We start from the raw sequence: 12,134 nt of genomic DNA on the forward strand, positions 1-12,134 counted from the left end.
GCATCTACTGTGCCTAGAGCTGAAGAAGGGGTTCCCGGTCTCCTTGAGGCAGTACTGTGAAATCTAGGCACCAGAGGGTGAATCTTTTGTTACTCAGAAGCAGCTCCTTGCAGTCAACATTATGGTCCTATGCTTGTCATGTGGAAAACTTTAATTTAGGAGCACCCAGCATTTGCCAACTTCCTGGGAGCCTGTGGGCTGTCTTTTATTTGGATAAAAGTTTACATAAATGTTTCACTAAAAATAAAAATGTACTCAAGCCTAATGAATGCTGGGATTCGACTATTTCTTGGCAGGCAGGTAGCGATTGTTTGTTCGCTTTGTTCTGCAATAATGAAAACTGGCAGTTGATGAGTTTTGTCCTCACCCCAAAGTCATGGTGGGGGACAAATTGCAAATGGTTTTATGGAATAGGAAGATTAAGTGACCTCCAAACCAAACCAGAGCACCACAGGCTGTGATCCTACATAAAGGACATGTGCCTGGCCTCAGGTAGCGCTTGCTCCGTCTATGATGGAGGCCTCCCATGTGCGGTGCACTCAACCCCTCCTGTGATCCTCTTCCCACCTGTCTGGGGGGTTCTTTTCTCTCCGTTATACCCCCTATGTGGACCTAGGCAAGGAAGTGCAGCTGAAGTTTGGCGTTCCAAGTGGACTTTGCAGGGTTAGAGCAGCTAGTCCATCTTTGCTGTGGGCCATCAGCACTGGAGTCAGACAGGATCCTGGACGCTGTCAGGAATGGTGCTCTGCCTGGGGGGCTGGATGCCATTTGTGTGTCTGAGGCTGGGACTAAAGCCCATGATGCCATGTCGGTTGTGTGGTGCTGGTGCCACATCCATTGGGTGCAGCTGAAGAATCTGTGTTGTGCAATGTCAGCCTGGTGTAGTTACGGGGATATACTGTGCCCTGTTGATCCTGTGTATGAAATCTGCATGAAACTAATTTGATCGTATTCAGAAAAAAAAAAGGCTGTATTGGTATTTTTGGTTGTGTTTGGTGGTGGTGAGGAGTTGGATGGGGGGGGAGGATCATTTTTTCCCACTTTGTTGAATTTGTGTGTCATTCTGAGTTATTCACCTGACCATAACATGAAGATGTTTGGTACTCTGGACATCTGGCTCTCACTGCAATGTGTGAATGGAAATGTAGCATTCTAAAAAGCTACACGAGGAGCGAAGAGAGGGTAAAGGTCTGAGCTCTGCCTGTTAGGAAGCTATCCAATTGTCCAGAGTTGTTGGTGGCTGGGGAGTGGAAACAAGTCCGTGAATGTACTGAAGGAGTAAAAAATCGATCATTCTTCAATCTAGATCAAATACAAACACTGTCAAGAATTGTTAAGCAGTGAGATAGAAAGGGGTTCGTGTGCATGGTAAAGAGTACAGAAAATTGGCTCCTTCAGCTTCTTGGAGATCAATTGTGTTACGGAATGAAATTGGCTGTTGAGGCAGAGGATAAGAATGCTGATGATCCTGTAAGTGACACATTTTCGTTGCTGTTGTCCTCATCCAATGTAGCCATGATGTTAAACTGGAATCCCTGTGCTTGGCCTTCAACAGCATCTTCATTCAGGAGCTGGCTCTCCTGCCCTCGTTATGTAACAGGTTCAACCTAAACTCATGTAAGCCAGGTTAAGAGCATCCACACATAGTCACATCAATTTAGCTAAATCAGTTCAACTTCCCACCTTCAGTGAAACCTGTATAAGTCTGTATGCAGGCCAGCCCATAGGCTTTGATACCCAAACCAGAGCCCAGATCACTTGGGAGGGGCAGTAGCTGTGCCATGCAGCCAGAGGAAGGGGTCTCTAGGCAATAACGCTCTGGTCACTGCTCCATGGTGACAGGCTGGGCCGGCTCCAGCGTTTTTGCCACCCCAAGCGGCAGGGGAAAAAAAAAAAAAGCCGTGATCAGCGATGGCTCCACCCTGCCGCTTCATTCTTCGGCGGCAATTCGACAGCGGGTCCTTCCCTCCGAGAGGGACTGAGGGACCCGCCACCAAAGAGCTGGAGGTGCTGCCCCTTTCTGTTGGCCACCCCAGGCACCTGCTTGCTGCGCTGGTGCTTGGAGACAGCCCTGGTGACAGGAAGCAATGTTTGCTTGGCCCCCATGCTCCACCCACTTCTAAGCCTGTCTGCACAAAAGGAAGAATAGCAGCAGCCTAGTGGAAGCAGGATCCAGTGATGTGGATAGCCCATACAAGGGAATGAACATCTCCTTATGTTCCTCTTGCTCCTTAATATGGCATGATGCACCACTGAGCCCTTGCTGAGTGGTGATTATGCCACTAAAAAGATCAAGACAAAAACCTGAGCCTAAAGTTGTGACCTTCCTTTGCATTAATGCCCCCTTCAGTGTCTCACAAAATGAGCAATGTAATGAAATGATTGAAGCACTTTGCTCTAAATATACTCCTCCGGACCAGACAGATTTATACTTCCAGACTCAGATGCTGCAAATGAGAAAAAAAAAAACTGTGGTGGTGGTGGGGACTGAAAGAAGCGCTAAGAGAATCAGCATGTTCATGCAAGAAGACTGATCAGACATGAGAAATGACCCGATAATAGTATCCATTCAGAGAAAAGTGCATTGCTGCTAAATGCTGATTGTACAGCTGAAAATAAACCTGCGCTATATTGTGTCTAGGCTACTGAAGAGAGCATCTCAAAACGCAGAGCATAATATGAGGGGATTTCTGCCATTTTGCTCAGAGAAAATAAAATGAAAGAGATGAGAGACCTTCACAGGAGCAATCAACTCCAGCATTCGCTTTCTGCGCAGTGAGCACACTGTGGAAACCTTCTTGAAGAAAGAAGTAGCACCTTACGCAGCACATGGGGGAAGTTAAACATTTTTTCCACCCTGCCATCAGCCTCCTGGTTGATTGACTGATACCATAGGATTGATAGCTTGGCTTCCCAAAAGCACTCAGTGGATTGTGTCTCTGCGTTTTCATCCAAGTGTTATAAGGATGTTGCGCTGAGCAGGAGGCCTTTGTTGGAAACACAACAGACATTTCACACAAGGGACTGTACAAAGATTCTAAACTTTTACAAAAGCAATTTCAGGAGTTTGCCCAGGGCTTGGCTGATTACAGGCTGCTAGTAAAGCTGCAGTCTCAATGGAAGTCTGATTTGATGTAATTAACAACAAAGAACTGGAACTGTGCAATAGCAAATTAAAAAAAAATGATTCACTGAAGGAATGGAACTTTTCCATTACTGAGCCAACATGACTGATCTGAAATACAGAAGTCATGGGCTGAGCTCCAGACAAGAGGAGTCAGATGTGATAATCATAGATTATTAGGGTTGGAAGGGACCTCAAGAGATCATCTAGTCCAGCCCCCTGCTCAAAGCAGGACCAATCCCCAAATGGCCCCCTCAAGGACTGAACGCACAACACTGATTTTAGCAGGCCAATGCTCAAACCACTGAGCTATCCCTCCCCCATTCTCTTCTAGGTTGGTGCAATAAAAGCTATTACTTGCCCACATTGTCCCTCTGATAGCCTGGGACCAGCACAGATCCAACAGCACTACAAACAACAATGGAAGATCTCGATAGCTAGGGCAAATACAAAGTGGGTAGGTCTGACTAGTTAATAGACTGGAGGCTTGATTCTTGTGCTCCTGTGTTTTACCAGGCCCCCTTGCATCGTGGACATTGGTTGTCTTTTTGTCTCTGAAGAGTAAATGGGCTTATGAAGTGACTTGCAGCAAGTAGGTGCCTTGGCCTTCAGTTCACAAAACCTTTGTGCTTTCAGAGGGAAAAAGGTGGTTTTCTTGGGCTGCAGAAAATGGCAGCAAGCCAAGTATTGTCCCACATCAGGTTTCTAGCTCTGGTATTATCTGCCCCCCCGGTACCAGGGCCTCTCTGTCTCCAGTGTGTTATCCTCATTGCACAGCTGGAACTAGGCCCAGAGAGACCTGTCCACAGTCCCACACGGAGGCTGTGGAAGAGCTAGGAATTTATTACAGGTCTCCTGGGTCCCAGGCTAGTGCCCTAAGCACTGGGCCATCCTGCCTCTCTAAGGGGCTCCGTGATGTCTGTTCTATATGTAGGGTTGGGTTACCAACTTTCTAATAGCACAAAATCGAACACCTCTGCCCCGCCCCCGCTTGCTCCATTCCCCTCCCTCCATCACTCGCTCTCCCTCACTTTCACCAGGCTTGGGCAGGAGCTTGGGGTGGGGGCGGGGTGTGAGGACTCTGGCTGGGGATGTTATGCTTTACAAAGCACATGAGATCTTTTATAGGGAAGAAGGCAACACGCTGCATTTATTGAAGATGCAACAATTAGCATATGCTTTTTAGCTACACATACACACACTATACACACTGTCCCGCCAGTCAACGTTATAGTTACCAGTTTGGATCAACCTCGTGGCCAGCTAAGTTGATCACCTGTAGGAAGGTGCCAGGTTCCATCGGTCACGACACGATGCTTTGGGGAAGTCTTGGCAGGACGAACCCAAAGTTTCATGGCAAGGCACCCTGGTAATATAGTGATTTATTTTTTATTGGGACCAGTGAGTTTTCCTTTGTTATGTTGTAATTAATTGTTGTTTGACGAGTGCTTGTTTTTTTAAATTGTTTTTTTTTATTTTTTATTACAGCTATTTTGTTCCCATTGATAGATGCCTGTTTTGTTTTTTGAGTTGTTAATTTGCTCTTTTTTGACATTTCAGTAAGAGAGTGTTGCAGCTTCTGGCGCTTTTGCATCTGGTTTTATATATATATTTGGTTTAGTGATGGCCTTTATACTTATTTTTTAACACATACATTTTTTATTTATACACAAAACAGAATTAATTTAAACACAGAACATTTTGAACAGGAACATTAAATTGCAATGCAAAAGACAGACAATTATTGCATTCTTTTACTTATTTTAAAATGCTAAACCTACAACAAATTGGTGACCCTCAAAGGTTACTGCCTTGAAATCAGTCCAGACACAGATTCTTTACCAGTGGCCCATTATTCAAAAAGGGTAGCTGGAAGAATATGATCAAATCATACACCAATACATTTAATACATGCTACATTATTATTTTTTATTTTAAATTATATTAATACAAACGTAAAATCCTACTACTAGAGGGATGTGGGCTCTGGGGTGGGGCAGGGGATTGGGGTGCAGGGCCAGGGAGAGAGTTTGGGTGCAGGAGGGGACTCCGGGCTGGGGCAGGGGGTTGGTGTGTAGGAGGGGGCTCAGGACCAGGACCTGGGGCTGGGATGGGAGGGGTCTGGGGTCCCAGTGGCACTTACAGCAGCTTCCAAGAAGCGACTGCCAGGTCCCTGCAGCCCATAGGCACATGGGCGACCAGGAAGGCTCCCCGGTGCTGCCCAGCACCCTCAGGCTCCGCCCCCAAAGCTCCCATTGGTTGTAGTTCCCAGCTAATGGGAACTGCAGAGCCAGCACTCAGGGCGGGGGCAGCGCGTGTAGTCTCCCTGGCTGCCCATGTGCCTAGGAGCCATGTGGTGCTAGGGCTGGCAGTTGCTGCCTTAGCCTTGGGCCCCCGCTGCGCCGCCAACTGGACTTTTAATGGCCCAGTTGGCAGTGCCGACCGGAGTACCCAAGGTCCCTTTTCAATGGGGCATTCTGGTTGAAAATCAGACTTCTTGCAACCCTATCTGTATCATGCTCTGCACTGCTCCACACTAGTCTTGTGTCATTATGGGGGTTGGATTCTACCTGTTCCAATACAGATGTGTGTTGGACTCCATTATCCTTGTGTAAGTACAGAGGTCCCAGTTCAGGAAAGCCTTTAAGCGCATGCTTGAATCTGTTCACATCCGGGAAAGCATTTAAGCTTGGCCCTAGTACGGGCTTTCCTGACTCAGGATCAGAGCCAGCACCATATCGGCTATGAGGGCTAACAGTGTGTGTAGCATGTTGGCCCAGTTTGCCTCTGGGCTTTGCATGCTGCCAGGCCAAGCATGGAGCAGAAAAAAGAGGGTCCTGATTGTCTCTTCTTTGACACCCATGTCATCCCATTGTCTTCCCAGTGTTATTCCTACTTTACCCTGGAGGGAGGAAGATGGGAACTGGGCCCAATGGGTTTAGTCGTTCAAATCTAACAGACAAACTGAAAGCTCAGGGAGTGTGTGTGAAAGAAACGAGTCTCTCTCTGGGGAAATGGAAAACCTTAACATTGGTCTTATTCTCAGGGGAGCGTGATCTTTAATGCTGAGAATAATTAACCAATGGAACAATTTACTGAGCGTCGTGGGGGATTCGCTGTCACTGACAAGTTTTCAATCCAGACTGGATGTCTGTCTAAATGCTGTGCTGTAGGAATCATTGTGGGGCAGTTCTCTGGCCTGTGTGGTATGGGGTGTGCGTGCATGTGTGTGTGTGTGTGTGGTGGGAGGTGGGCGGTGTCAGACTGAACAATCACAGTGGGCCCTTCTGGCCTTGGAATCTGTAAATCAGTCATTGGCAAGTGGGTCTCAGCCACAGAGTGCCTGGGGCGTCTCTGCTTTTGTCTGTATGGTTGTTTATCCTGGCATGAATGGCACAGTTAACTAAGTGAATCCTTAATGTCCCAGTGCATTTAAAAATACACGTAATTCAAGCATCCTCTGTATGTGGAACCACCTGCTGTCCCACTCAGCCTCTCCCTGCACTGTCCAAAGTCCATTTTCTGTTACTGAAAGCGATTTGCATCAAAGATGGAGGGTCGAAATCTTCCTGTGTGGTCCTTAGTATTCCACTTTGCCAGGCCCATACTCCCTGTGCTGGCCTCCTCCATGCCAAAACCAGGGGGCCACACAGATATATTCTCTATCTTTGGAAGGTCGCCCCCCTCCTGAGCCCATGCAGTTGGCTCATGTTGGGTTTGAAGGTTTCTGAAATGTGCTATCTCTTTAAGATCCCAGGCCATTAAATGGGCCAGATCCTTAGCTGATGGAAATGAGTGTAAACCCAGTGACCTTGATTGTGCTACACTGAGTTATGCCATGCTCTGTATGTGGGCATGAACTGAGAGATCACTGCCCCCTGTAGTATGTTACCCCTTCTCCCTGCTATGCCTTGTGCTTCCATGGCTGCATCTCATGGGTTTGCTGGATCATGCCAGGCTCTGCCATAGAACAGTCTGTACATGGCCCACGCCCTGGCATGCAAGGGATTAAGGCCTTGGGTTCCTTTGGCCAGCTGCGGGTTACGGTGTGAAGGCTCACTGGGTTCCTGTGACTCTTTTTGCAGAAGAGTGTGAAGGAGGGGCTGTTACTGAAGCAGACGAGCTCCTTCCAGAGGTGGAAGAGGCGATACTTTAAGCTGCGGGGCCGGACGCTGTATTATGCCAAGGACTCCAAGGTAGGATAAATCCATCAGCTCCTGGGTGTTGGGGAAGCTCTGAGAGGAAGCTCCTGTAGGCCCCAGGGCAACACCAGTGTGAGGGCTGCCATGGCTCATGCCCTGGGAATTCAGCGGGGGACTTGCGGAGCTCTAAGCATGGGCCATTAGTAAAGATACAGGAGACTCGCCCCCAACGGATGGGGCACAGAGAGGATGGAGCGTTCCCTGCAGTGTGTCCTCCAGGACTTTGTGCAGCCTAGTTTGTAAGGAGGGGGAGTTTCACAGGCCCTAACTCTGATCCCAGTTGAGACAATGAGAGCAGAGTTACACTGATGGGAAGGCCCAGTTCCTCATGGATTTCCATAGGACTTAGGCACTTCAATGATTAGAAGCCCATCCTAAATATCTTCAGCATGAGGCCTCCCAGCATGTCCTCTGCGAGCCTGGATGGTGACGGACTTGGCCCTTTTTCTCTGCTAGGGAATGTTATTGATGCCCAGATGGGCCTGCTGTAAATCATAGCTCTGGGAGGGACCTTGAGAGAGCATCAGGTGCAGCATCCTGCGCTGAGGCAGGACCCAGTAACCTAGACCAGCCCTGACAGGTGTTTGTCCAGCCTGGTCTTAAACACCTGCAATGACGGGGACCACAACTTCCCTTGAACACCTGTTCCAGATCTTACATGTCCTTGGAGTTAGAAAGCTTTTCCTAATATCTAATCTAAATCTCTCTTGCTGCAGATTAAACTGATTACTTCTTGTCCTACCTTCAGTGAATGTGGAGAATAATGGATCTCTGTCCTCTTTAGAACAGCCCTGAATGTATTTGAACACTGTGATCAGTCCCCACTTCAGTCTTCTGTTCTCAAGACTGAACATGCCCAGGTTTTCCTCAGAGGGCAAGTTTTGAAAATTTTTATCTTTTTTTTTTCTCCCCTTTCCAGTTTATCCACATCTTTCTTAAAGTGCAGTGCCCAGAACTGGATGCAGTCCTCCAGCTGAGGCCTCTCCAGTGCCGAGTAGAGCGGGTCAGTTCCCTCCCGTGTCCTTCATACAACACTCCTGTTAATACACCCCAGAATGATATTAGCCTTTTTTTGCAACTGCACCGCATTGTTGACTCATAGTCAATTGGTGATCCATTCTACCCCCCAGATCCTTTTCACCAGTACTGCCACGTGGCCAGTGTTTCCCATTTTGTAGTTGTGCATTTTATTTTTATTCCTTCATATGTGCACTTGTGTTCATTGAATTTCATCCTGCTGATTTCAGACCAGTTCTCCAATTTGCAAGATAGTTCTGAATTCTAATCCTGTTCTCCAAGGTACTTGCAAGCCCTCCCATTTTGGTGTCATCTGCAAATCTTATAAGCATGCCCTCTGCTCCATTATCCAACTTATTAGTGAAAATATTGAATAGTACCAAACCCAGTACAGACCCTTATGGGACCCCAGTAGATACACCCTCCCAGGTGTGATAGCGAACCACTGATAACTGCCATTCAAGTGTGGTCTTTCAACCAGTCTTGCTCCCACCTTTTTGTAATTTCAGCTAAATCACATTTCCCTCGTTTGTTAATGAGAATGTCGTGGGACTATGTCAAAAGCCTCACTGAAAACAAAAAAATTGGTTTGGCATGATTTGTTCTTGACAAATCCATGATGGCTATTCCTTATAACCCTATTATCCTCCTGGTGCTTACAAACTGATTGTTTAATCATTTGCTCCAGTATTTTTCCTGCTATCAAAGTTAGGCTGACTGGTCTATAATTCCCTGGGTCCTCTTTGTTCCTATTTTTAAAGACAGGTTCTATGTTTGCTCTTCTTCAATCCTTTGAGACCTCACCTGTCCTCCAGGAGTTTTCAAAGATAATTGCTAATGGTTCTGAAATTGCCTCAGCTAATTCCTCAAGCGCCCTAGGATGAATTTAATCAGGCCCTGCTGATCTGAATACATCTAACTTAGCTAAATTTTCTAGAATCTTAATTTGGCTTGTGTTTCTTCTCCCTTGCTAATATTAATTGTGTTAAGTATCTGGTCACAATCAACCCTTTTAGTGATCACTGAAGCAAAATAAGCATTAAACAGCTCGGCTTTCTTGATGTCATGAGTTATTAAGTTCCCTTTCCCTGCTAAGTAGAGGACCTGCACTTTTCTCTGTCTTTCTCTTGCTCCTAATATATTTTAAAGAACCTCTTCTTATTGCCTTTTATGTCCCTTTCTGGGTGTAACTCATTTTGTGCCTTAGCCTTTCTGATTTTATCCCTACAAACTTCCCCTATTTGCTTGTACTCATCTTTAGCAACCGGTCCATGCTTATGCTTTTTGTAGGATTCCTTTTTTATGTTCATGTCACTAAAGAGCTCCTGATGGCCTCTGACCATATTGGCCTCTTATTATTCTTCCCATCTTTTCTTTGCACCAGGATAGTTTGTTGTTGTGCCTTTAATAATGTCTCTCTGAGCTCTCTTGAACTCCCTTTTCCCTTAAATTTTCTTCCCATTTGACCTCACCTATCACTTCTCTGAGTTGTAGTCTGCTTTTGTGAAGTCTATCATCCTTATTCTGCTGCCCCTCACTCTGCGATCTAGAGACCAATAGCCCCAAGGAAGGATGGGCTTTATCATTGTCTGGATATTACTGATCAGACCGGTTTAGTGTCATTGACAAATGGCATCCCCTCATGCCAACCTGCTTTTCCAGATGGCGAATAAGTGCTTAGGGAATCTATCCCCATCCCATCCCCTGTAGATCACTCCAGGACTCTCTGCCCTCTTGAGGAACATCCATTCACTAGACTCCCTGGTCCCAATTACTTTGACCAGGTTTGAATCCATTGTAAGCCTTTCCCATGGGCTACTTATGTTCCTTCACAGGCTCTCATGTGGATCCTCACCCAAAGCTGCATGGAAGTTAAAGGAAATTGTGTCCAACAGGCCACCATAACCTAATAATTAATTAATATTCCCTGAGTTCTGCTCAGACACAGAGTGGCTCTCTTTGTGGAGTTGTGCAGGCTGAGTCCCAGCAAGCTATATAATTCAAAATGGGTTCTATAGATACCCAGGTGCCCCAAGCAGGGTGGCTGTGTATCAAGGCATTGTCACTGGCCAGCCACTCTTGGAAATGTGGTCCACCATACTAGCCTGCCTGGGCAGAACTTTCCCTTACATAGACTCCACAGCCCAAATGCAGGCCAGGTGTAGGCCAGTGTGATCCCACTTTCACCAGGCCTGGGTCTGGCCTTCTGGCAGCTTGAGCAGAAGCAGAACAAATGGCTGCTTGGAGCGTCCTGCAGCCTGTGCAGACTACCCCTCATGATCCAACCCTACCCACTTCGGGGCAGCAGGACAGATTGCTGCCTAGCCAGATTTCCCCCTCTGGCAGTGGGAGCAGGCAGGGACAGCTTTGTAGGCTGAGACTGCTCTTCTGGCTGCTTGGGGGTCCTATGGATCATCAGGCAAGCCCTTCTCCCTCCGTCAGTGCCCAAGGTGTTAAGGCAAAGCAAGTCTCCCCAGCCTATGGGTCCCAGGATCTCCCTCCACTCCCTGGGCAGAGCTAAACTCCATGGGTTCAGTTACTCGGCTGAAGGCTGAGGCTGTCTCTTTGCTGGTGTCTCTGCTATGTCACTCTTTCCCTCATGCCTCCCCAGTCACTGATCTTCGATGAGGTGGACCTATCTGACGCCAGCGTGGCAGAGACCAGCACCAAGAACATTAACAACAGCTTCACGGTAAGGGACAGTACCTCACACACTGCACTGGAGTCCTGGTCCAGTGCCCACTGAAGTCAATGGAAATACTCGCCTTGGCTTCACGATCTTTGCATCATGATCTGCCTGCTGATATCCTTGTATGTCGAGGAGCTGAGAAGGGCTGCTGCCCTCCCACAATAGGCCTTTCTTGCTCAAAACCAAGTGTCATACTGAACTTAAGGGGTATGCTCTGGGTACTCCCGAAGGTAGGGGTTCCAGAGGAGGGATTGTCTCCCGGTAGTGGAGGATGGGCAAAGTCATCCTGCAGCATGTGGTCATTTGTTTCCTGATGCAAGAGATTAATTACTCTTCTGTAGTAGATGCCTAACAGTACCTTCTGCTGGGAGAGGCAGGAACCAAAGTAGTTGTGAGCCTCCAGGCAGCTAGTGCTCCATTAGTGCTGCGTTGTGGGAAAATCCAGCAGGGGTGCCTGGGGGGGGGGCAAGTGGGGCAGTTTGGCCCAGGCCCCGGGCTCCGCAGGGGCCCCCATGAGAATGGCTGAGGCTCCCTCCCCAGCCCCAGCCTGACCTGACCCTGCCTCCACCCCTCTCCCGGAGCCTCAGCGCATCCAGGAGCGTCCCTGGACAGCTGCAGCATGGCTCCGGCAGAGCCTGAGCCTCTCCCCACTCAGAACCGTGTGGTAAGGGGGCGGGGCTGCAAGTTCCAGGCTGAGCAGAGGATGCTCAGGGTATGTCTACACTACAGGATTATTCTGATGTTACAGAAACTGGTTTTTTAAAACAGATTTTATAAAGTCGAGTGCACGCCCCCACATTAAGCACGTTAATTCGGTGGTGTGCGTCCATGTACTGAAGCTAGCGTCAATTTCCAGAGCGTTGCACTGTGGGTAGCTATCCCATAGCTATCCCATAGTTCCTGCAGTCTCCCCCGCCCGTTGGAATTCTGGGTTGAGATCACAATGCATGATGGAGCAAAAACAGTGTCGCAGATGATTCTGGGTAAATGTCGTCATTCAATCCTTCCTCCGTGAAAGCAATGGCAGACAATCGTTTCGTGCCCTTTTTCTCTGGATTGCTCTGGCAGATGCCATAGCATGGCAACCATGGAGCCCGTTTAG

The 12,134-nt window shown here is 47.8% G+C and overlaps 1 protein-coding gene across 9 annotated transcripts in view; it reads left to right on the forward strand.

The window, feature by feature from the left end:
• Positions 1-12,134, forward strand: part of DGKK (diacylglycerol kinase kappa) — a 188,033-nt gene that overhangs the window by 94,567 nt on the left and 81,332 nt on the right. For all 9 annotated transcript variants that reach the window (XM_050965366.1, XM_050965367.1, XM_050965368.1 and 6 more), the window contains exons 3-4: positions 7,210-7,320; positions 10,955-11,035. In XM_050965366.1, coding sequence (XP_050821323.1) covers positions 7,210-7,320; positions 10,955-11,035 — 192 coding nt within the window. The remainder of the gene's footprint in view (positions 1-7,209; positions 7,321-10,954; positions 11,036-12,134) is intronic.

The sequence above is a fragment of the Gopherus flavomarginatus genome, chromosome 8 (assembly GCF_025201925.1).
Source record: "Gopherus flavomarginatus isolate rGopFla2 chromosome 8, rGopFla2.mat.asm, whole genome shotgun sequence".
Classification (NCBI taxonomy): Eukaryota; Metazoa; Chordata; order Testudines; family Testudinidae; genus Gopherus; species Gopherus flavomarginatus.